At 40.0% G+C, this 27168-nt stretch overlaps 1 protein-coding gene across 1 annotated transcript in view; it reads right to left on the reverse strand.

Annotated features, from left to right (window-relative positions):
• Nucleotides 1-1012: 1012 nt before the first annotated feature.
• Nucleotides 1013-27168, reverse strand: part of KATNAL1 (katanin catalytic subunit A1 like 1) — a 45300-nt gene continuing 19144 nt past the window's right edge. Inside the window, exons 7-11 of the mRNA XM_058186597.1 lie at nucleotides 20000-20158; nucleotides 19532-19658; nucleotides 11663-11797; nucleotides 7801-7927; nucleotides 1013-2739 (exon numbers count right to left, since the gene is read on the reverse strand). Coding sequence (XP_058042580.1) covers nucleotides 2541-2739; nucleotides 7801-7927; nucleotides 11663-11797; nucleotides 19532-19658; nucleotides 20000-20158 — 747 coding nt within the window. The 3' untranslated portion in view covers nucleotides 1013-2540. The remainder of the gene's footprint in view (nucleotides 2740-7800; nucleotides 7928-11662; nucleotides 11798-19531; nucleotides 19659-19999; nucleotides 20159-27168) is intronic.

Below are 27168 nucleotides of genomic sequence, written 5' to 3' on the forward strand. Positions count from 1 at the left end.
GATTCATCCTGTAAATGCTTATGCTGCTTGATCATTCCTACTTGGCTCCTCCCCAAGTGGGTGTGGCTAAACAAAACAAGAAATCCATCTTGGGTGGCTTAGCGTTATGTTTGTTTAGCACTGATTGGGTTCTTTCTTCTAACAAGCCAAAGAAATATGTTAGAAAATGTCTGGATTATGTTTATGGATTTTAAGAGAGAGAGAAGATGACAATTCTCAGTACAGATTGGACATTCTGATTTGTTTATACCTGCTTCTACTGGCATAAGGAGCCAAACACCAACAAACGTTCTAATTATTTACATTTAATGTCAGGTGGAAATTGGTGCAATATCTTGTCAACACAACCTGCATAATTTGTCATATGACTGTAACAGGTCTCTGTCATTGGAGTACTGGCCTTTCTCTTCCCTATCGAGCCAAACCAAGTTTGTCTCAGCTATTTTATTATCTCTTTCCTGCATGTAATACAAATAAAATTATTTGTACAAATAAAATTATTAATACTGATCTATAACTGTAGACATGGCCAAAGATTCTGCCAAAAAGTTGGTAATCACAATGTATAAGCAATGACACATGGCATCATTGTAAAGCAAATAAAGACTAAGGGTTAATTGAAATTAAACTAAAGCTGAATCTAAAGTACATCAATAAAGAAGAGATGTCAGCTAATTCTTAATATATGCTAGGGAGGGCAGAAAGGCTGCCAGGGATCTATTTCCATTTTGTTGCTGGCATCAAAAATGACAAAAAGGGGCAGCTTTGGGGTGCTTTACCTCCACATGAAAAAATACCTAGAGAATCAGAACGGAGTACCTAAATAATGTTTTGACAAAAAAACCTTAAGCTTGGATTTTCGTAACATCTGAAACCAACAGGATGCGATCCCTTGACATGTAGACCAGGGGTCTCTAACCTTGGTCCCTTTTAAGACTTGTGGACTTCAACTCCCAGAGTCCCTTAGCCAGCAAAGCTGGCTGAGGAACTCTGGGAGTTGAAGTCCACAAGTCTTAAAGGGACCAAGGTTGAAGACCCCTGATGTAGACAGTTTGGTTTGGAAATCTCAATCCATGTTAACTTTTCTATAGCCACATTCAAAATCAAAGTCTGCCAGGACTTTTTATCACATATCTTTCTTCAAATAAATAAATAAACCAGTTCCTCTCATTCAGAGGATCACTTTAAGATCTCAACTATACTTCATGTCTACATACTGTAGACCTCATAAAAGATGACACTGTTTTGTAACACTTCCCATGTACACCATTAAAAAAAAATATTTAGGCATGAATATACATTGCTACATCTGGGAACAGCATGTTATACAAATGACCAATGACAAATATTAAAAGAACTTTTTTTCTAAAAAAAGGAAAAGAACAGAGTAATCTTGGATTTCAAGAACAATTCTATAGCTTCAAGTTTGGAGTGTCACTGTGTTCCATTTCAATATCCTATATTGTAAACACACAACACTTTATGAACACTATTCATAAAATATAAATTAATGTTAAATTCAATCAGTAGCCATTGGAATACATACGCATACAGTCTTAGAATGACTAAGATAGTTGAAGAATTAATATTTTCCTCGCTCACAGTGGTACACAGAAATTGCTATAGTTATATATCAGTGTAAAGCAGAAACAAGAGCAACAGTGGTTCTGAAATTTCAAATAACAAAAATATAAAGCAAGTTGTCAAATCCCAATGCTTCCGATTTTGATGCAAGCAATTGAGCTACCAGTAATTGCATTTAATCTGCTGCTGGGTATAGTAGACATGCACAGATCAAAATTGTTTTTCAAATTTCCACAAGTGATGGGTACGATATCAAGAGCTGTCTTCGGAGACATATATCTCCTTTCCCTCATAACTTAACTCTTCCTGAATTGTGTACCCTCCTGGTGCATTTGGAATGCAATTACCAGAATTCCCAGCCTTCCCAAAGGTTTCTGGAAATTATGGGAGCTGTTATATCAAGAGAACAGCAGATAGGGGAAAACTAAAACAGTTTTGCTTTATTACTGAATTGTAGCAAATATTATTGTAGCCATAGCAACCTGAATGCAACATAAAACGATCCCCAATATTTTTGATGTAGATCATACTGATAATCTCTGCATAAAGGGGAAAAAACAAAATAAAAACCTTTCACCCACATTTAAGGTAATCCGGATCTGATGCTAATCTAACAAATATAGCCTAATATTAAGAATGCAGTATTACTTATTTTAATTTCTTCCCATCCAATCTCATGTCTGATTAGCAGATGAAACTATGTCAACAAAAATAGGACACAGGCATTCACTGTTAAAGTGCAGAACACCAAAACTAGATAAGGATTTCTCCATTTCAAGCTTCTTCTATGGAATACTATGACCTCATTACATTTTCATTTGTTCCCCTAAAAGTGCAAAAAGGAAAAAAAGAGGAATATTGTCCATAAGAAAACCACAAGCCTAAAAGGTTTCGAAATCCTTCCAATGTTTTATAATTAAAAATCTAAAATCCTTCATAAAGAGATGTCTCCAGGATTAAGCAGAGCCAAACTCTGACATCCACTTCTCATACTTCTCCAGATCTGCAGCTGAAACTGATTTCGAGATTTTCTTCAGAGCCAAGTCAAAGTCCCCCTTGGTGACGGGCATCTGAAGTTCTTCTTTAGAGAGGGCCCGGATCTCCTCTGGTGACAAGCCATTAATGCGTCGCCTCATCGCCATCAATGAGGCATCCCTAGAAATAAAATCCATAAACACTACATATTAGTAATGATGTATAACAGTAAGGCTGAAATACCATTTCACTTATTTATAACGGTGTTGTTGTTGTTGTTTCTTGCATTGCCAACAATGATTCTATTACATTTCATTTCCTATATTTAAAAACAACAGGATAAACATTTGCATTTGTTTACAGATTTTCTTTAAAGGTTAAATTCTTGTATAACTGATCCCCTGATCTACTTATCTTCCAAAAGAAGTCTGCAAAATTTGGATAAGTATACAGCCTGAAAGCTAAGAGTTCGAATTGACATGTTAGTCCAAGAAGCAGTTAATTTTTAAAAAAATGTATAGATTTCTATGTACTGAGAAATCTATATGTTTTTTTTAAATAAGACCCTGTCTTATATTTTTTTGAACCCTGAAATAAGCTCTTGGCCTTATTGCCATAGGCTCAAAAGCCTGATTGCCTTATTTTGGAGGAAACAGGGTATTCGTTGTAAATTCCCAACATGAAAAGATAAAGCACATATCCTGTCTAGCTGCTTACCTCCACTTCCAATATAAAATCAAAATATATGATTCTACATTGGATATGTTCAAGTAGAAACTGGATAGCCACTTCTGTGGCCATAAGTAGAGGACAAAGGGCAGGTGGATGGTTAGAATTTATGAGTTGAAGTTCACATATCTTAAAGCTGCTAAACTTAAGAAACATTGATCTAAATAGTCTCTTCCCCTATGATTTCATAATCCTTCCCAGATAAGGTTGGAACTAAAGATGATACAACAGTAAGGATAAAATTCACCAATAATTCTACCAAATGGGCAGATGTAAAGAAAGCTATAACACAATTGTTTTGTTATAATATATAGAGGCGCTAAAGCAATTGTTTCGATTATGAACTAAAAGGCAGTTTAAATTCATCACTGGACTTATTCTGCATTACACTATGTAAAAAGTTCACAGTCTGGTTGAAAAACCAACTCAATACATATATATAGCTGGATACAGGATATTAAAAGAAAACTTTTACGCTTCCTTCTGAGCATCATATCTTTCTCAGCAATTGTTTTACATCACAGAGTTGTTGCTAATACTGTATGTCAAAGAAAAGGCCAAAAATGATGTAAAATGGAGAAAGTCACCTACCAAAAGAACAAAACAGCCCAAACACCAGCTTTATATATAAGCTGATTCATCAGATTACACTCCTTCAAACAGTTTTAGACTTATTATGTCACTCTAAAAGGTTTCTTTCTACTGCCACAAACACTGCCACTTGCCAATGGCAACTTTTCTTCATATAAAATTAAGCTGTACTACAGAACACTGTTTCTCAACCTTAGCAACTTTGAGATGTGTGGACTTCAACTGAATGCACGCTGGATGAAGAATTCTGGGAATTGAAGTCCACACATTTTAAAATTGCTAAAAATTGAGAAACACTTCTACAGACAGAATTAAAGTTCAGCCAGGCAATCTTGCCAGTACTGGACACTTAGTAAATACTTGCCCCATTCCTCAAATATACACAAGCCAAATTGCAGAGTTGGCACATCAATTATTGTGGCTGCTGTGACTTCTGTCTAATCACAAAATGACTGAGGACGATGGGGATGACAAATCCTAAATCCTATTTCATCTATCAGAAAGCAAATGGATGAGATGTGCTCTCTATCTTCTCATCTGGCACTTTCACCTAGGTGTTCAATATCACTCCATTTAAACTTTTTTTTTCTCTGTCCACGTGGGAACATTTCCAAATAAGTACTGTTGAACAGCCACCCATTATTTTCTAGCTTACAAGAAAGTGGTTGTTTTTTTTGTTTTTTTCCCTTTTATTCCCTGATTCTTGGAGACAGCAGTTTTCTTGGCAAGGTTTTTCAGAAGTGTTTTGCCACTGCCTCCTTCTTTAGGGCTGACAGAAAGTGACTGGTTCAAGGTCACCCAGCTGGCTTCATGTCAAAGGCAAGACTAGAAGTCCTGGGCTCCTTAACCTCTACATCAAAGTAGCTCTCACAAAATGTTAGGCATACCTAAATATATTCTTGGGAATAAAAATGATAGCTAGAATTTGGCGCTTCACAATATGCTCATTTTATTTTTTCATTAAAAGAATCTGAAGGAAAAGTAGATGAAACAGGAATTTTTCTTCCAGTGGTATCTCCTGATGGGTATTTCAGGTGCTACTGTCCAATAGAAAGCTTAACTCTTCCCTGAAGTGCCTGGAAGTATCTCTCCTAACCATGCTGGCCTTTAAAACAACATTAAAAACATGCTTTTCTCCTCCAGGTTGAGACCAGGCTGAATGGAGTTTCCACCTGGAGGAATATAATGTATATTATGGATTCCCAAAAGTTTTGATTTTAACTGTAATTTGTACTTGTTTCCTATATGTTGCCCAGTTCTATTTCTTGTTCATTGTATATTGCCCAGATTCACAAAAATGGGTAGCCATATAAATCTCATACGTAAGTAAGTCTACACAGCCTCCAAGAGCAGTACCAACAGGGGAACCATAACGGTAAAGTAGAATTCTAAGGACCAAGTTGAAAGCTCCTAGTCCATGTTCTCATGGAAAACAAAGCACTAACTCAGCTATATGGTGTCAAACTGGGTCACTGCTTCATTACAAAGCACTTTAGCCACAGGACATTCAGAAGGTCAATCAGTGCTAAGTTGAGGGGGAAAATACTGGTAAAGAACACAGCTCTGAGAAATTCTCTAAAAAAACACCTATATTCATGGAAAACTGCCTCTTTGTTCTTTCAAGCCCCCATTATTTTTGTAGTTTGGTTCATTATCTCATAGAAAACTTGGAACTTCGTCGCCTTCGACAGGACCTGGGTTTAGCATATAAAATCATCCGTTGTAATGTCCTTCCTGTCAATGACTTCTTTAATTTCAATAACAATATCACAAGAGCTAACAACAGATTTAAACTCAATGTCAACCGCTCCAGTTTAGATTGCAGAAAACATGATTTCTGTAACAGAATTGTATATGCTTGGAATGCATTACCTGACTCTGTGGTTTCTTCTCATAACCCCAAAGGCTTTACTCAAAAACTGTCCACGGTTGACCTCACCACTTTCCTAAGAGGACTCTAAGGGGCATGCATAAGAGCACAAATGTGCCTACCATTCCTGTCCTATTGTTTCTTCCCCTATATATATATATGTTTTTAGTACCTCGTTTCTCCTCTTATATATGTTCATATATTATATAACCCTTTTTGCAATACTTGTATATATTGTTACGACAAACAAATAAATAAATAAATAAATAAAATAAAAAAGTTACATTCTAATTACCTCACTGACTTCACTAAACACATGATAAGTCCATGATGGCGAACCTATGGCACGTGTGCCACTGGTGGCACGTGGAGCCATATAAGTGGGCACATGAGCATTGCCCTAGCTCAGGTCCGGTACACACGCGTGTGCTGGCCATCTGATTTTTAGGCCTTCGAGGCCCACCGGAAGTCAGCAAACGGTCCGTTTCTGGCCTCCGGAGGGCCTCCGGGGGGGTGGGGAAGACCATTTTCTCCCTCCCTAGGCTCCAAGAAAGCCTCTGGAGCCTTGGGAGGGCGAAAAATGGGCCTACCCGGCCCACCGTGCCATAAGTGGGGAGAGCACAGGGGGGGTTGAATTATGGGTGTGGACACACATGCGCAAACCCCCCCCCCACGCTTCCCATGCTTTTGGCACGCAACAACAAAAAGGTTAGCCGTCACTGTGATAAGTTATATCCAATGAAATGCCCAACTGCTATATCCAATCACAGGTATATTCTAATTAGTTAAATCTATAAAGAAAGATTATAATGCCATCTCTATATAGGCTGTTGTTTGCTTCCACACTATCAATAATCCAATTTGTGTTCCAATGTAGTGCATCCTGGTCTCCAGTTTAAATGAAGCTACTCGAGGGAAAATATTTTTTACTGCATTGGGAACAAGCAAACATCATACTGCCTGGCTAGTAAATAAGCATAGTAGAAGTACAAGTAAATAAGCATAGTACAAGTACAATTAACATAAATGCAAGAAATATATAGATGACCGAATATATTTAGCAAAAAATAATACTTTTTCACTAGGTGCATGATATTAAGAAATTTTATCTTGGAACAAATGATAGAAGTAGACTAATGATTTCAGTGGGAACAATCTTTTTTCTAATCCTTACTCAGTATATTTTACTTATCAATCATGTATGAACTCTGACAAAAATGTGCCAAATCTTTATTCACTAGTTCTAAAACATACCATTTTGCAAAATGTCAATCTCAACAGTTTCAACGACTTTCAGAAGCCATTTTATGATTAATAATATAAAAACAAATTCCTGTTACCAAGATCAAACCATTTGGCTTTAGTCATAAAACACTCTGTTAATCTGATTATTCCTTCATTTTCAACCTTGAAAAGTAGTATAATAGTAAAAACTGAGAATTAACCTATTACTCTTCAACCAGTTTTTGCAAATATTCAACATTTCACTAAATAAGGTAGTATCTGCAGCTATATTAAAGACATATTATTTTTAATTGAAACCAACCAATGTGTTGGTGAGTTTTGTGTTTCTTCAAAAATATCTTAGAGAGCCCTCAGTTAGAAGAGAAATACAGAGAAATATGAATATACTTCACTAACTGTTCATAATAAGCCATAATAAGCAAGAATAATGCTTAGTAAACTTGTTCAACTTCCTTTGTGTAGAAAGTGAATATCCTTAAAAAATCCCAAAGATTTTCTGTTTTTTATATAATATAAAAAGTGAGCAAAAAGTGTGCATTCCTGGGCAAAAAAGTTAGAGGGGAGGAATTACCAGAAAAGTATGAAAAATGTACCCTGTTTCCCCCCAAATAAGACATCCCCTGATAATAAGCCCAATCAAGTTTTTGAGTGTATGGCAGTAAGGCCAAGCGCTTATTTCAGGGTTCAAAAAAATATAAGACAGGGTCTTATTTTTGGGGAAACACAGTATATTCTGAAAGATTCAGAGTTTAGCAATGTTCTTGGAAAAGGTATGTTCTGATTGGTCTAACAGAAAAACAAGATACCTGCAGACATTAGTGATATCAGCACCAGAGTAGCCTTCAATCTTCTCAGCAATTTCTTCCAGACTAATGTCAGGATCCAGTTCAACTTCCCGGAGATTAATCTTAAGCAGCTCCACTCTGCCTTTTGCTGTAAAAATAAATGTCATCTAATTAGAGGAAACTGACAAATAAGTCAATATTTCTACCACAGATAAAGTTATAATTTGGTTTTCTCTGGAGGGAAAAGAGCCTTTTGATTAAAGGAGTTCTGCAATCAATTTTGTTAATTGTTAATCTAGACTTCCCTTCCCAAAATTGGTGCTCTGGAGATACAGGGTTGCTACAGAGCCACAATGGTTGCATGCTCCAAGAGTTAAGTCCCAAATCCAAAGTGAAGAGATTGGATGGGAGGATCTAATTCTTTTAACAGTGACATATCTTTAACAGTTTTTTTCAGAAAGAAATTACAAGTAGCTTTGTGGATTAACCTAGAGTTCTCTAACATCAGGTAAATTCTTTTTTTTTCTTTTAAAATTTTTATTAAACTTTTTTAATATTACAATGGTATATGCAGAAACAAAAGATATATAACTTTATGTCATTAGATTATCTAGGAAGCTAGAAAATTGTTCAGCGTGTTGCAAATAATTAATAAGTTTAAACCAGATGAAATAAAAACCATCTTCTATGTTACTATGTGATTTCGGTTTGGGGGGGGGGGGAAACAGCTCTTCCATCAAAACTATCTTCTAGCGTCTTTGCCACCAAATGGAATAATTCAAATTTTCCAGTATGTTGCTACTACCTTTCTGGCTTCAATCATTAAGAAAACTATCAACTTTCATTGTGTGTTTCAAGGTTGAATTATTAAAAAAAACTTTGAATTTGACATTTGAATTATTAAAAATAACTTAATAAGACCAATTTAGGATTTAATTTAATGGCCTGTGTGGTGATCTATCCCATTTGAGTAAGGTTTTGGACAACTTTACAAGATCCTACATACAACATATGATGATATTGCTTTACATTTTCTCCAAACATGGGACTTTTACTAGAATGTATTATGTTAAATTTTCTTGGTGTTAAACAACATCTATAAAATTATTTCATTATGATTTCCTCAATTTTAGCTGAAATCAATTTCAATAGTTTTCTGTGACAATTGGTTCACCATAAAGTAAAAGGTAAACAGGGCTTTTATATTTTATTCTCATATGAAAGTTTTTCTTCTCTTCTAATACACTACTGTAACTTTTTGAAAGTTGTTTTTCTTTTTGTTAGGTGATGAATTTCACTTAATTTCAACTTTTGCATTTATGGTTGTATTAGTTTCTGGAACTGCAGTGAAATGTATTTGACATCATGAATGAGCCAAACATTCTAAAAACATTTATAATTACTCTATAATTTTTGAGTTGTCCCCATCATATACATCTTTTAAATAATAAAGTTCCTTCCCTTTACCAACATTCTTTATCTTCATCATAAAAGCATGATGAAATATAAAAGGCTGAAGCAGTAAAAAAAATTCCAAGTTTTGAAAATATCCATAACAAATTATTTCTAAGTAAGTTCCAATTCTTAATAAATATTTCTGGGGAAAAGAAGTTACCTAATTTTCACTGATGTTATATTTACCATTTCTAGTCATGATGCTAATTCTTCTAAATTTATCAGCCTAGAAATGTTTGTGATTAGCATCCTAAAAATATTTAATATTTGGAATTCCAAGGCTACCTTCACTGAGATATTTATAGAGAATGTTTTTGAATTCTTGTTTTTTTGCCCAACACATATTAACAATTTTCTGCCATTTTTTCAGTAATATATGTATATATCAGGGAGGAAGGTGTTTAAGAAAGAAGTACGAATTTAAAAAGTAATGACATTTTTACTGCTTTTATTTTAACCAAGCATTGTAATTTTAATTTTGACCACTCTTTCAAGTAATGGTTTCAAGTTTAACTTGAAGTTCATATTTTTAGGAATGTGGACCCTTAATGTAAAAGAGTATTTGCAATATTTAATTCCTAAATTTTTGCACTATCATAGTGTATTTATGCACATACATTCTTAGAAAAATTAATAAAGTTGCTAATTTGCAAAAATGGCAAAATATTCTGGAAAATATCTTAAGGGGATTTGAAACAATCAATATAAATGAATGTAAATTAGTGCAGTAACATACAGGTAAATGAATGTATGAATATATAAGAATAATTTATCAAGATGGAAGCACAATTCTTCACCTCATCAACAGTAACAAATGTGAAATGAGGTAGGGAAATTCACTTCAAAGTCCTTATGTGGAAAATGATGGGGTTTTGTCCTTTTGTGCTTTATAGCTAGTGAAATTGCAGAGTCAAGACCAGGTGACAAGAAGAAACGGTGAGTGGAAAAAAGGTAATAATTATTTAAGCAGTGTTCAGAGATACTTGTGCTGGCCTTGTCATGAACCCACCTAGGTCAAACTGGGTTTTATTGACATTCAGAAGCAATTCAGGATGACCAATCCCAAACTGACAGACTCATTATCCACTTTTTGTCTGCCTTTTGCTGTGTTTACTGCTAACTGCTATGGAGAAGATAGAGTTCAGGGATTATATATATTTTTAATATCCCATTTTAAAGAATACCCAGGTAAATAGCACAAAGGCTACCTGTCTCTCTGAATTTGACCAGGACTTTGACATATTTTCTAGGTTGCCCAATTCTTTAGTCTTAAGCAGTGGCGAAATCCAGATTCTTTTATTACCGGTTCTGTGGGCGTGGCTTGGTGGGTGTGGCTTGGTGAGCATGGCAGGGGAAGGATACTGCAAAATCCCCATTCCCTCCCCACTCCTGGGGAAAGGATATTGCAAAATCTCCATTCCCACCCCACTTCGGGGCCAGCCAGAGGTGGTATTTGCCGGTTCTCCAAACTACTCAAAATTTCCGCTACCAGTTCTCCAGAACCTGTCAGAACCCGCTGAATTTCACCCTGATCTTAAGGTAAAAAAAATAATAATAAGGGAACAATACACTTGTTTTAGCTTCTCACTGTTCCCTACTTGAAACACTCTTAAGGGCGTTTTTTTCATTAGAACCAAATGTGAACATTTCAATGGAATGTAAGGCTTTTTGTCCAAGCCTTGAAACAAACTGCTTTTATTTTCATTAAATGCACACTCCTAGCAAGCAGGAAAAATAATGCATCAAGGTTAAGACAGTCCTCCTTTCCACCAAATTTCATTAAAACCACTGTCACACTGTGTTCTTATTTAGAGTCAAGTAGTAAAAAGCAGGTGGTATACTACCCTAAATCAAGAGAAGAGACATCTTAAAAGCAAACCTAAGATGATACAGGATCTTGAAGTTAATAGCAGTTCTGACTGACAACCTGGAGAGTCATTCTGCACTGAGGTTTCCTCAAGCAGGGAACAAATCAGCCAACCATTCTATGAAGAGCTCAAAATCTAGTCATAAAATTCAGGCAGGAATTGATTTACAACATGGCAAGTTTGAAAGTTAAAATTAATGGCCTCACTTTTCTGTATTCAGCAATAGGCACATAGGAAAATGCATGGACAATAATTCTTTAAAGATGTCTATAAGGCTCAATCTATGCTCATTTAAGGAATGCCTGTTAAACATTCAAAAAAGTTTACAAGTTCATTAAAAAGCTTGATCCCCCTCATTGAGTCTACATTGAAAGACTGCTACAGCTCTTTCAATTTGCAATCGCCAGCAACTTTTTTACTTTTTTCCCCAATGATCAAGATAATTATTAAAGCCTGAAAATCCAATGTTGTTGCATAAATTTCAATCTGTTCTTTAACAGCTCCCTGAGGAAGTGTCAAATAACAAGTGCCAGACAAGCACATTTAAAAAGAAAACCCACCTGTTGGCAAAGGTATATAAATTCTTTTTTCCAGTCTCCTTCTCAAAGCTTCATCAATATCCCAGGGAAAATTTGTAGCAGCAAGCACCATCACCATTCTTGAAGGGTCATCATTCTCCAGCGCTCCACCTACACCTAAAGGACCAATAATAAAACTAGAGTACATAATGCTTTTCTATTGCTGTTCATTTTAATTTGAGCTTTTGCATGCACTATACTGTAATTTGAATCTTGGAAGCAAAAAAAAAAGTCACATTCTCGGCTTGTCAATCCAGGTCTGTGAATCCATAAAAGACCAGCAGCAAAAAGATGGAAGCAGAGTTCTTTAATGAGTAACCACAGCCAGAATGCAGAACAAGTCAAGTTACACGGTCAAAGTTAGCGCTGAGAGCAGCTGCCTCTTAGCGCTATTTATACATGCTGTTCATCTTAAGCCACCATCCGGCGGCTAAGACCACCACCCCCATCAGCTATTTGTCAGTTTTAAGATTCCCGCCTCTGTCTTCCCCGGCGCGCGATGCATGACATCATCAGAGTCAGCCGCTGTCCCTTCGTTGCAGCTACTTCCCCATCCATCGCAGATGCCACCCTCCGCCACCAGAGGTCACTACAGGTAGTTTTGGTGGCTTCAGCTCCCCCTGCCCACCTCACACCGAATGTCAAGTCCTGGCCAGGGCTTGACAGGCGGCTCCCCTCTACCACGGGTCCACCTGCAAGGCAGAGAGCAGAAGGGTTAGTGTTGTTAGTCATCTATCCCGGACCCACAGGCTTATTTGGGTATTTACGATGGAAACGCCTTGGCAATTGTGCAGTATGGATGTCTGGTGCCTCCACCCAGGTAGCATCAGTAAAAGGGTACGCCTTCCATTGTACTAAATATTGAACCCTTCCCCTACGTAGTCTAGTCTTATCTATCTCACAGCGATCGGTGTGTATTGGTCCGGGTGGATTTGGATGGTCGGTGGTTCGTTCAGCTGCCACGGGTTTCAACAGACTACTGTGGAAGACAGGTGTATCTTCCCTAGTAGGGGTGGCAGCTTTAAAGCAACTGTTACTGGGTTGATTACTCGGGTTACTCTAAACGGTCCCAGATATTTTGGACCCAAGTTTTTCTTGGAATCCTGAGCTTAGGTATTTTGTGGATAGGTAAACTCGATCCCCCACCTGGAATGGTTTATGGTCTGCCCCTTTTTTGTCTGCCTGCATTTTATATTCCTTTGCAGCTTTCTGTAAGGCTGTCTTTACTTGAGGCCACAGCCGACGGATTTTGTCTACCCACCCAGTTGGGGTCTCTGTGCTTTGGGGTTCTGGTTCTAGTTCTGGGATTGCTGGGAAATCTCTACCGTACACTACCTGGAATAGAGAAAGGCCTGTGCTATGGTGTAACATGTTGTTATACGCCGCCTCAGCAAACGGTAAGAGGCTTGACCGCTTCAATTGCTAGTATGACACGTAACACCGAAGGTAACATTCCACCATAGTGTTGGCTCGTTTGGCCACTCCGTTAGTACTGGGGTGGAATGCCAAACTAAGCCCTTGGGTGGAGCCAATTAACCACATGAAATCCTTCTAAAACCAAGTGGTAAACTGCACACCCCTATCCAATATAATGTGTCTTGGTACCCCATGTAGGCAGTAGATGTGTCGAGGAAACAAGCCCGTTAGTCGCCGCGCAGATGGTATGCCCTTGCATGGCACAAAATGAGTTTGTTTCGAGAACAAATCCACTACCATCCATATGGCCATTACTGTTCGGGAGGTCAACTATGAAATCCATAGCGATTTCCTCCCATGGTTTACTTGGGTCAGCTACTGGTTATAAGAGACCAAGAGGTTTTCCTGTTTGTGGTTTGGCTGACGCACATGTCGGACACCCCTTTACATACTCTTCAATGTCCCCCCTCATCCGGGGCCACCAAAACTGTCATTGTACCAGATGCAATGTCTTCAGAAAACCGAAATGGCCAGCTAACTTGGCATCATGGCATCGTTTTAGTACCGCTGTCCAAAGGCTGCTAGGGATATACATTTTGTCCCCCTTCCATGCTAAGCCCTCCCTGTGACTCATCAAGGACTGGTTATCTAATAACCAAGGGTCCGTCAGTAAAGCCGACCTTAGCTCATTTTGAAATTGATTGCTTGGCGTGGTCCCAGTTATTACGCCTTTTACTGCCTGACTGGGCGGTAGTGGTTCCACTACCTCCTCCCTCTTGCTATTATATTGGGGCATATGGGACAAAGCGTCAGTTAGGAAGTTTTTTCCCAGCCGGAACATACTTTAGGTGGAACGAGAATCTTTGGAAATATTGTGCCCACCTCACTTGTTTTGGAGACAACTTCTTTGGTGTTTGGAGGGCTTCCAGATTCTTATGACCCATCCACACCTCAAATGGGTGTGGAGCTCCCTCAAGAAGATGTTGCCAAGTCAGGAGTGCCCATCACACTGCGAATGCTTCCTTCTCCCAAATGGCCCAACCACGTTCGCTTGGTATAAATTTTCGGGAAGTGTAGGCACAGGGCTGCAATTGGCCCTGCCCATTGTTTTGCAACAGCATGGCCCCTACGGCCACATCGCTAGCATCTATTTGTACTACAAAGGGTTGTACTGGGCCAAGGTTTGAGAACTGCTTCACATGCAAAAAGCTTTTTGAGTTCCTCAAATGCCTTTTGACACTCAGTCGTCCACTTTAAAGGATGCCCTGGTTTTGGTTTTGTTAAGGCAGGTTTACTCCATAACAAGTCCATCAACAGCAACACCACCTGAGCAAAGGAGGAAATGAACTGTCGGTAGAAATTGGCAAACCCGAGGAAGCTCTGTAACTGTTTTCTGGTCCTCGGAGCTTGCCATTCTAACACTGTCTGCACTTTTCTAGGATCCATTTCCAACCCTTCTCCTGATATTCGATATCCTACATAATCTAACCTCGTTTGGTGAAATTCGCATTTCAATAGCTTTACGAACAATCTGGCTGCTAACATCTTCTCCAATACTTTACGAACAAATATGATGTGTTCTTCCACCATCTTGGTATATATTAAAATGTCATTCAAGTACACGAGAACCCCCCCCCCCGGTATAAGTGTTCATGTAGGACTTCATTAATCAACTGCATGAGCACAGCGGTAGGCCCTTGTAATCTGAACGGCATGACCTGGAACTGGTAATTCCCCAAAGAACAATTGAACGTAGTTATCCACTCATCCCCTGGCCGGATCCTCACCTTATAATACGCTTCGTGTAGGTCGAGTTTGGTGAATATGAAGCCAGTCGCTAAAGTAGCCAATAGGTCTTTCATTAACGTAGCAGGTACAGATGCTCTACGCACACTCCATTAAAACCCTGGAAATCAATGCACAAATGTAACCCCCCCATCTTTTTTCTCTCTAAAGAGGACAGGTGCTGCCATCCGAGATCTACTGCGCTTAATGAAACCCCTGGCTAGGTTTTTATCAATATATCATCTCAGTTCCTCAAGTTCTTTAGGCATCATGGAGTACATGCGGGGTTTTGGCAGTTTGGCCCCTGGGATCAACTCTATAACACAATCAGTTGATCAATGAGAGGTAACACCTCATACTCTTCCTCACTGAATGCTGCAGCCAGATCTCCATATATATCAGGGAACCCTAGATTGGGCTGGTCTAACATCGGTTCTATTCCCGTTCCCCCTCTTATCTGGTCAGTTGTAGGCGGCTCTGAACCAATTGGCAACCACAATTTCCGGAATCCATCTTCCCACCAGATAGTGGGCTCCCATTTGTCGAGCCATGCTAGCCCCAGAATAATGGGTTCGATCATCTTCTCAACTACAATGAATTGGATACTCTGGTCCCCTATTTCTAACCGAAACAGATCTGTTAAATGGGTAGCAGGTACTCCCCCCAACAGAGGTCCATCCATTTTTGTTCAAACCAGATGGTGTATAGGCCCAATTCAGTCACCATAGCCTGGCGTATTAAGCAACGTGTGCATCCTTAATCTACCAGAGCCCCGTATTTTACTCCTTTAGATTTCTGAGGATTCCGGACTATGACAGGGTTCACGAAGAAATGAATGGAGCCGCTCTCCATCGGGTCTCCTGGGTCCTCATTATCGCTGTCCCTGGATACCACCAGGAACCGCCCTGAACTTGCTGGAGTGCTACTCTCTCGGGTTGTTGTCTCTGCATCCCCTGGCAGGGTCTGTGTCACCTGGGACCACTCAGACGTTGCTCGAGGCCATCCCCTCGCCCTACCTCCAATCTGCGTCGGTGTCTGGACTGGCGGTCTTGGAACTGGCATGGGGCACTCTGCCACTCGATGTCCCACCTGGTTGCACCTGAAACAATGGAACACTGGCCTCCGGGCCCGATCGATAGACTCAGGAACTATGCTAGTAGGTTTTGTGTCTCTAGGGGCCGGATACCGGTCCATCAGATGCTTTAACTGTCCTGTATTCCCCTCCCCCTGCTTCTAAACTCCCTCAGTCCTACGTCCAGGTCTATTGCAGCCCTAAACCAATTGGCCAGTCAAAGAGGTAACCCACAATACACACAGGCTTGCCGGATATTTCGGTCCAACTCCATGCAAAATTGATGGACCAGGAGGCGCTCTGGCCATGCCCACAACCGTCCGGCAATCTTCCTGAATTCACATACATAGTCTTTGGCGGACCGGCCCTTCTGCCGCAATGAAATGAGCTCCCCCTCCGCTACTTGTGCACTTGTTTCATCTTCAAACCGGGATTGGAGGGCCTTCAGGAAATGGCCCATATCAACTAATTCCCGGGCATGGTTGCTGTGTAGGTCAGCCACCCAATCCGCTGCCTCCTTCATTGACACTGACGTTATGGCCACCACCATTGACCATTGGGACGGGTACAAATGTCCATACAAATCCATATGGCTTATCACCTGACTAAGGAAGAGAGCCACTCAGTCAGGACTTCTGTCAAAAGAGGCTTGTATTACTGGAAGACCTCCGAGTTCCTGCGGAGGCCACATCCCTGGAGTCCACAATAGCACAGGGTCTGGCTGTCCTTCCACACCAGCGTCTCGTCTATCCCTCCTCGCATGAGCCAGGTGGTCACTCTGGGTTGATTGGTTAGCATCCGGTTTCGGCTTGCTCTTACGTGGTGCTTGGTCAGCTCCCTGACCACCCATCCCCAAAGAGGAACCTTGGTCCCAAGGAACTGAGCGTTCCATACCTCTACCGGGAGCCTGATCCCTCTGGAACTTAGAACCAGTAAGATGAAAGTGATTCTCCAATCCAGCCTCCTGCCAGGATGCAGGAGGTTCCAATCCCTTAGCCCAGGGCTGCCAAGAGGGAGCATCACGGAAGCTGGCCTCTCCAAACCGTTCCCTCAATATGTCCACCATATTCGGGCCAGGCCCCGTGGAGTAGGTCCACTCCCCCCCTTCATCCTCTGTCCAATGCCTTTCCCTCCACCCCTGGAAGGAAGGTTGATGGGGGGTGTGTGTTGGTGGCTTGGGGCCAGCACCACCAGTCAGAGTCGAACTATACCACCACTCTCCTGTAGCTGTTTGACCTGATTTGATTCTCTGGCCTGGCTGAATTTCTTCTGAGCACTCTGTCACCAGTAACTGCCAAACCTTGGGCCTAACCACTTGCTTGTCAGTGTCCTCCTGCGCCTCTTCACCTGTGCTTTCCTCCACCACCTCCTCAGCCACAGGTTCCATCTCTGTCCCCTCCATACAAGTCTCCTCTGCCATCCTCTAACCTTCAACCGTTCAAATGCTAAGGTAGTAAAAGGAGAGCGCTAACTTACTCTCGGCTTGTCAATGCAGGTCCATGAATCCATAAAAGACCAGCAGCAAAAAGATGGAAGCAGAGTTCTTTAATGAGTAACCACAACCAGAATGCAGAACAAGTCAAGTTACACGGTCAAAGTTAGCGCTGAGAGCAGCTGCCTCTCAGCGCTATTTATACATACTGTTCATCTTAAGCCGCCATCCGGCAGCTAAGACCACCCCCTCATCAGCTATTTGTCAGTTTTAAGATTCCCGCCTCCGTGGAACATCTCTGTCTTCCCCAGCGTGCGAACCATGACATTATCAGAGTCAACCGCTGTCCCTTCATTGCAGCTGCTTCCCCATCCATCACAGATGCCGCCCTCCGCCATCAGAGATCACTACAGGTAATTTTGGTGGCTTCATCTCCCTCTCGCCCCCCCCCCCGAATGTTGAGTCCCAGCCGGGGCTTGACATACATCTTAGTTTCAGCAATACCACATATTGTACAATGAGAGACCCTGCATGTTTAGAAAGGGCAAAGAAATCTCAGAGGCCAATCCTTAATACAGTAGGAAAGAAGAGACTTTATGTAGTATCTATTTCTGTCAAAGCTTTATTATTTCCTATGCTGTCTATGAGATCCCTACATTTTCCATGCCTTTTCAAGCTGCTTTTTAATGCTTTCTGGTTCTAGACAAAGCTGGCCGAGTGACTTTGAGCAAGTCTCTCTCTCTCAGTCCAACCTACTGTATAGGGTTGTTGCCATGGGGAAAATAGGAGGAAGTACTAGTACAATCAGTGGAATGGCTTGCCTTCAGAAGTTGTGGGTGCTCCATCACCGGAGGTTTTTTTAAGAGACTGGACACCCATTTGTCTGAAATGGTATAGGGTCTCCTGTTTGAGCAGGGAATTGGATTAGAAGACTTCCAATGTCCTTCCAACTCTGTTATTCTGTATGTTCAATGACCCAAGTTACTTATAAATAATAAAGATGGGATAAAAATCTAAATAAAGAAAATAACAGGGAAAATACATACACTACCCTGAAGGTGATGTACTTGAAATTCCCTGGATCTGAGAAAGATGGAGCATCAAAAACCCCTCATTTGAAAATAGCCCTACCAACCGCAAGCAGAGGAACTGGCCACAAATTTTCCATTGAAGAATTTTCTGTTGTCCTTACTCTCTAATTGCCAGGAGGGTGTTGTTTTGTACGATTAACCCATCGGTATCCTTTTGCAGTCTAACTTATATTCAAAAAGCCACTGTAACTGCCATTACCTATTGGATTCAGATGCTGAGTTTTGGAACAAAAAACTCATGAGAGTTAATTCTCATGAATAATAATTCATGAGAATTATTATATGGTGTTAAAATATAAATCAAAAAATAGTATGTGGCAAATATCAGTATTTGTCTCAAAAACACGTTAAGAACTGTAATATTAACTTTCAACAAAATGCAAGTAATTATGATTGAAAATGTGCAATTGAACCATTTGTGATTTCTAAAAAAAGTATATAAGCATCAGAGCTCACTGAGCAATTCTAGCAGCTTTCAGAAACATCAGAAAATAAAATAAAGGTGAACAGGACCATTATCCTTCCCCCTTTCCCCATCTCCAATCTAATCTTCAGAGCAACCTCTTGAGTATCTCAGTTATAGAACAGGCACAGGAAAACTTAACCATACACTGAAGTTCACTGAAGTCTTTATGATGATTTTCATGCACACTTTAGATCAAGGGTCTCCAACCTTGGCAACTTTAAGACTTGTGGACTTCAACTCCCAGAGTTCCTCAGCCAGCAAAGCAAATCTTAAAGTTGCCACAGTTGGAGACTCTGCTTTAGATACCATTTTTCAAAAATTTCTCTAAAACTGTATGGGTCTTCATTTCTCTAACTTTTGTCTGCATTGATTTATTTACATTATTCTTACACTATTCAAGACTGGAACTCCAGGAGTCAAGTACTAACCAAATCTCACCACCATGCTTCTCTGCCACTGTACTTAAAAGAACAATGTGCACCCTGTGAGAAACATGTGAGTTTTTTGGAGTTCCTGAGTCTCCTTCAGATTACGTCCTCAAATTTGTACTTGTTAGGATGGACATGCAGGCAGAACAAACCCTATTTACCATCCATCTGAACCAGCAGCTCTGACTTGACTCGGCGACTTGCCTCGTGTTCATCCACAGTGCCTCTGCGACTACAGATAGAGTCTATTTCATCAATGAAAATGGTCGTAGGTGCATAAAACTTGGCCTTAAAACAAAGACAAACATTTCTTATGTGACTTAGGGCTTTATGAGTAGATACCAATATATTTGCTTAATGCTAAATCAAAACAGTTGTGAATTTAAGGAATGTCCTACAGATGCACAAAAATAAATAGTATATCAAGCTAAGACATAGATACACAGGAAATTGGTGATGTTGTCCATTTAAACCATCAGTTCCAAACCAATTCAGTATGAACATTTATAATATAATACACTCACTACAATGTATATTGATTGCCCTGAAATCATTTTACAAAGAAAAGGAGCCAGGAAGAAATTATGCAAATAAAGAGTTTAATATCTGAGGGAATCAACAATACCTACCATTTCAAACAGCAAACGGACTAATTTTTCAGATTCGCCTCGATATTTTGATGTGAGAGTGGAAGAAGACACATTGAAAAATGTAGTTCCACATTCTGTAGCGACGGCTTTTGCTAGCATGGTTTTACCAGTCCCAGGAGGGCCAACCATAAGTACTCCCTGAAATTAAAATCCAAACAACTGAAGAAACCACAAGCATATAACAACATAGTGCAATTAAATTCATCTAAACATAATTTAGATTGTGGATCTTCAGACTTAGGTTTTCTCAAAGAAGGATGTTATGAGGCTTGACTATCTACAAATTCTGTATATCCTGGATCTCTTAGTGATTTCAGTAGCATCAGCATGGTATCTTTCGGGACTGGCTGCAGTGATTGGAAGAGGCATTTTTGCAGTGGTTCTTCTCCTTCCTATGTAGCCAGTTGGTGTTGGTAGGAAGGGAGGGGCCTAGCCCTAAGCCCCTAAAACTGTGATGGCAAACCTATGGCATGCGTGCCACAGGTGGCACGCAGAGCCCTCTCTGCGGGCACGCAAGCCATCACCCCAGCTCAGTACCACCATGCATGCGAGCTCCCGCGTGCCTCCTGCCGGCCAGCTGATTTTTGGGTCTCTGCTGTGCATGCGTGCATGGCGGGACGTATGCGGGAGATGCATGTGCATGCATGGGGCAAGGGTTGCACAGGCATGCACAGGAGTCATGCTCATGTGCAAGGGGCGGGGAAGGGGAGTCACGTGTGCATGCACGAGGGGTGGGGGAACACGGGGGCATGCACTGGCTAGAACCAGGACAGCTGGAATTTCATGGCCTCCACCTATGAAGATCAAGTAACCATGAGTAATCTTTGGCCCATCATACTCAGGCTGTTATATTTTGACCTCATTTTGCCGCAGAGCACTTGTTACATGATCTTAATATGGCTAGCATTTCTTTTATCCCACTGGTATGCTTAGATAATCTAAATAAAATTGTCATCCAGACGATCAGGCAGATTATGAAAAATCTGCCATACGTATTATGAAAAAGAATGTATTCAAGCAAATGCTCAGGAGAGTTCCCAGCAACTATAGCCTATTCTGTTCAACGCCTGGTGAATTGAAAGCAATAGGAGGTAACGTAGGCCTTTGAAGTTAATCATTCCCAACCAGCCTTGACTCTTGGCTTGTCTTTTCATGGGCATGGTCTGTTTTAGAGGCAAGGGAACACTTTGCAACATTAGTTAGATTCTTCTGAGGTTATGGATTCTGATGAAATGTAGAGGATGTAGTCTTCCAGGCCCTCTGTCATCCACAGACTAGATCTATGCCTTAACTGAGTCCTCCAGAGGAAGAATGAATGCAACTAGCTGATGTATCAGTTTTCACTCCTGGTTTACAATAAATGGGCAGCTCCTAACTGTGTTTAGATTTCTGGGACAATCCTATCTGGTCTGTGCCTGTCTTGGAAAGCTTCACAATTATATATCTTAAATGGTAAGTCCACAGCATAGCACCAGTGTGCCTAGCAACACTTAGTTCTTTTCAGACCGCACAGATCATCTGATTTTATTGTTCTGTTTGGACTTCTTTTAAATAGCTGGTGGTTGCCAAAAAAAAGGAGTGCATATCTTGAGAATATCTTGAGAGGAAGATTTATCTTTTGCTAAATGTCTGTTTTATGAGCAAACCCACCATACTAATAATTTTGTGAGGTACCCACAAAAGATTTTGAAAAATTCCAAATATACCCAATAGTTCCAAAAGTTAAAACTCACGATTTAAACTTCACTTGTTCTTTTGCACCCAACTTGTAAAGAATTTATAATTTAATAATAACAATAATAACAACAGAGTTGGAAGGGACCTTGGAGGCCTTCTAGTCCAACCCCCTGCCCAGGCAGGAAACCCTATACCGTCAGACAGATGGTTATCCAACATTTTCTTAAACATTTCCAGTGTTGGAGCATTTACAACTTCTGCAGGCATGTTGTTCAACTTACTAATTGTTCTAACTGTCAGGAAATGTCTCCTTAGTTCTAAGTTGCTTCTTTCCTTGAAAGAGCCATTGATGGGGGAAGAAAGAATAAAGCCATTAAGGAAGGACTTGAAAAAGAGACTGCACACTCTAGAGACTGAAATAAGTGTGTGAAAGAAACTCAAACTAATCCCATCTTGATTTTGTTTCTATAAAATGAGATATAGAAAAACTTGGATATATTCCTTAAATCTCTGAGGTATCTATTTCTTTATCTGGTCAATCTCAAAGAGCTAATTCCATTTGTCCTTCTGCCTAGTGCTCTAACCATAATCCTTAAAGTTTTGCTGTTCTGACTGTGCACGGTAAATTTTCCATCTTGATCTGTTGTGAAATGTGACTCATGAATGCTTAGAATGAGCATTTCATGATCTTTTATTTTTTTCATCAATGCATATTCAGAGCCGTTAAAAAGTCACATATAATTCATGAAGCAAAGGTTAACTGCTTCTGTGTAAAACCAGGTTCTTAATTACAGACATTATATTATTTCATAAAAGGGAAGCAATGAATAAAGACAATACACACATTAGTTTTGCTACTGTTACTGAATATCTTTTATCCACCCGAAAATTACTATCAAAAGATTTCTAAGGAAAAATTGTATTTTTAGGATAATCACATTAACACCAGACATCAAAATGAACTTTATACCATTAACATCTTACATATTTTCAAAATAAAAAAGCTAATGAAAACTAAAACAAACGAATTTTGTAAAATTGTACTTTTTTAGGGGGGAAAATAATTCAAAATTATTTTTTAATTATAAAAATAAATGTAACAAAATCAATTATTCAAAAATCATGTCTCTTCAAAAAATGTTGTAAGGTAAAGGTAAAGGTTCCCCTCGCACATATGTGCTAGTCGTTCCCGAGTCTAGGGGGCGGTGCTCATCTCCATTTCAAAGTCGAAGAGCCAGTGCTATCCGAAGACGTCTCCGTGGTCATGTGGCCGGCATGACTAAACGCCAAAGGCACACGGAACGCTGTTACCTTCCCACCAAAGGTGGTCCCTTTTTTTCTACTTGCATTTTTCACATGCTTTGAAACTGCTAGGTTGGCAGAAACTGGGACAAGTAACGGGAGCTCACTAGGGATTCGAACCGCTAAACTGCTGACCTTTTGATCAACAAGCTCAGCGTCTTAGCCCTAACCCACCATGTCCCTTGAAATGTTGTATGCTCCTAAAAAACTCCTAAACCAGTATCCTTCACAACAAATAAAAGTTAACTACCAATGCTATCTCTACCCTGGATCCCTATCTACATCAGGACTTTGCCAAATCAAGGCAATAAACCTATACCACAGATCTTGCCTTCTGGAAGAAAAATAAGGGGAAAAAATTTCCAAGTATCTATACACAGAGAGGGCCTTCTCAGGGTGCCGTCCGCCAAGCAATGTCGGCTGGCGGCCCCCAGGGGAAGGGCCTTCTCTGTTGGAGCTCCTACGCTCTGGAATGAACTTCCCCCCGGTTTACGTCAATTGCCTGATCTTCGGACCTTTCGGCGTGAGCTGAAAACGCACCTATTTATTCAAGCGGGACTGGATTGAAATTTTATTGGGGTATTTATGTTTTAAGATTTTAAATGGTTTAAAAATTTCGGCCACATTATAATATTTCTTTTTAACTTTTTTTAATGTTTATATATTGAATTTTTACTTGGCTGTACACCGCCCTGAGTCCTCCGGGAGAAGGGCGGTATAAAAATCGAAATAAATAAATAAATAAATAAATAAATAAATAAACAACCATTCACTGTAATGGGAAGGTTCCACAGACCTACCAGAACATCTATCCAGTCATATGCTCAGCCAAGCAGAAGAATTTATGCTGAATTCTTGCATGAAGTTTAAGAATTCATACAAAATATACTATTCTGTGCAAACACTGAAGATTTTTTCCTCCACTTCAGACATAAGCAAGAAACAATTCAAGATATTTAATATTTCCCATATCCTGGGAAAGCATACAACTGCAGATCACTAAAAAAAAAACCCACATAGATGTGTGTCTATATCATAATTCACATCAAAACAACACAAAACACAACATGCTTTTTGCTGGACTGTACGCCCTTGTACTCACTCATAACTTCACCTTTGCCATAACATGTAACTGCAGATTACTGGCAAAGCTGTAGACACATGCATGGCTCCCAGATCGTCAAACATATTCATAGCTACTTAGAACAACACTTTCTCAATTCTTATCCCTCAAAATTATCCTTTATTTGTGATTCCTTGATGACATTTAATTTTCTGGATCTCTAAAAATGAGTATCTTGTTAAATTCCTTAATTATTTCAACAGCTTCTATCCCACAATAGTCTTCAGCCTCAATCTATCTACAAAACAAGCCCACTTCCAGATCATGGCAAAACTAGAAACTGGGCACATAAAAACCATGATATACAGGAAACCTACAGATCTAGATGCAGACTGTGTGCTTCAGTTTCCATTCAGAATACATCAAATATATCATCTATATCCACGGTGTCAAACTTGATTTCATCCAGGGTTTTGTTTGACCTTAGAGAGATGGGGGATGGGGTGGGGCATGGTCAGGGGTGGGCATGGCCATGGTGGGTGTTTGACACAGGCTCAAGATGCATTTCTCCCCCTTTGCATTCAAAACAGCTATTCCAGACAAAGGGAGATTTACTTTCTGGCACAAATAGTCTCAATTCCATAATGTAGAGATTAAAGACATGTAGAGTCCCCAGCTGCTATGGGGCTTGACTCTTTTGTATAGGAGCAGAGCATAAATGAACTGACAATTTCTCCAGATGTCTCTAAAAACTGTCTGTCCAACAGTCTATCAATCTTTGTTATTACCTCTAACACACCCAAGAGGAGGACTTAATATTAGTAATAATTTATAAAATTGTTATACCACCCAATTCTCAATGACCCTCAAAAAATTTACAATTAAATCAAGCACAGGTAAAAGATTGAGATAAAAGATGGCAAATTCAGTGATACAAGGGGGATCACTCTCTCTCAACAAGACCTGGGTGAAGAGACAGCACTCTGCTGGCCGAAAATGGGCCGCAGAGGGGCCTAGTGTGGCCCCTGGGGCCCATTTTGGCCCTTAGAGGCACTGTGGGCCATTCCTTTGATATTTCCAAGCCGGTCCCACAGGCCAGATTTTGAGTTTGACATTCCTGATCTATAACTATATCAGTACAACCACATTTGTTTTAAGTCAAAACAGGAAAAAGCCCTAGAAAATGCCTACCTAACTATTTAAGCTTAAATGGAGGTAAATTCCATTTGCTTAGATTTATCGAAATAACCCTCATAGGCTTATCTAACTAGAGGTAGAATGGATTACTTTATAGGTCAGCTGTGTGTTCAATCTGATACATTAGGGATTTCTAGAAGCTCGGCCTGCTGGAAATGCCCATTACAGAATAAGATAATAAAGCAGTACGGTAATTTTAAAAGCCTCAAAATTAGACTGGCAGGTGTCTGGGAAATGAATGATTTCGCCTGATTCGCCAGTTGCGCCCCTTCCTAGACCGGGACTCCTTACGCACGGTCACTCACGCCCTCGTTACTTCCCGCCTGGACTATTGCAATGCTCTCTACATGGGGCTCCCCTTGAAGAGCACCAGGAGGCTCCAGCTAGTCCAGAATGCGTCTGCGTGGGTGATAGAAGGAGCACATCGTTGCTCCCACATAACACCTATCCTGCGCGGCCTGCACTGGCTGCCGGTAGCCTTCCGGGTGCAATTCAAGGTGCTGGTTATCACCTTTAAAGCGCTCCATGGCTTAGGACCGGGCTATTTACGAGACCACCTTCTGCCACTGATAGCCTCCCAACGACCTGTGCGCTCCCACAGGGTGGGCCTTCTCAGGATGCCGTCGACCAAACAATGTCGGTTGGCGGCCCCCAGGGGGAGAGCCTTCTCTGTGGCGGCACTGGCCCTTTGGAATGAGCTGCCTCTGGGGTTACGCCAACTCCCTGACCTCCGGACCTTCAAAAGTGAACTTAAGACTTTATTATTTCATCATGCGGGACTGGCCTAAGCATAATTTTAAATTGTAATTTTAAATGGGTTTTATGTCGGCTTATGACCATTTTAGTTTTGATTCGGCCTATTTAAATATTTGTTTTTAATTATATTTTAAACTTGCTGTTTGTATTTTGTGTTTTAAATATGGCTGTAAACCACCCTGAGTCCTTCGGGAGAAGGGCGGTATAGAAATTAAATTATAAATAAATAAAATAAATAAAAATAAATGATAGTTACATCTAAAACAGGGTCAGTTGGCTAACACTGTCTGAAATGAAAGATATTCAGTGAAGCAATAATTCAATCTAAAATAAAACGTAAGGGTGAGGGGAGGGATATGCAGCCACAGAACTAAAGCTTTCAAAAAAATCTTTTTCCTAAAAAAATACTATTTGATAATAACCATATTCCCATTTCATAATAATGGGAATAAAAATAACCATATTCTTCATTTCAACACAAGACAGATAGTGAACTTGTTCCAAATAAAAACATTGAGCCATAGCATGTCCCATAATGTCAATCACCTCTACAAATTTGTACCCCCCAAATAAAATCAAAAGTGAGCAATTTTATCAGTAAAAGCTTGCAAATCATCTTCAATAAAGATACTTATTTTAGAAATGGTTTGGGGGAAGGGCATAGGACATTTTACTTGGAAGAAATCCACTGAATGAGATTTGCTAGATAAATGGCAATGGAGAAGCTGTTACAGCAACAAGATAATCTGATGCTATCTTAGAAATAGCCAATCTGGTGACCTTATCATATAACTTCTGCCCGGGCCATCACACAGCTCCATTATGTGTAGTAATCAAGACTTCTTCACTCATGGTTGGTCATCTCTTGCTTGGACCTGTACAAGCACTTTACATGAGCTATTCTTAAAGAACATTTGGAAGCGACAGATGATTAAGAATGCAGCAACTTGAGTAGTCATGGGGACACCTTAATTTAGTCATATAAGCCCACTACTTTAGGATTCAATTTTATATGCAATTTCAGGTTCTGGTTGGCACCTTTAAAGCCTTCATAGCTCAGAACCAGGTATCTTTGGGACTACCTGTGTATCTACCCATCCAATAATATCTCTGTATCTACATTCTGGGAATGTCACCAAAAAAACATCATAGA

This window comes from Ahaetulla prasina, chromosome 5 (assembly GCF_028640845.1).
Source record: "Ahaetulla prasina isolate Xishuangbanna chromosome 5, ASM2864084v1, whole genome shotgun sequence".
Taxonomy (NCBI): Eukaryota; Metazoa; Chordata; class Lepidosauria; order Squamata; family Colubridae; genus Ahaetulla; species Ahaetulla prasina.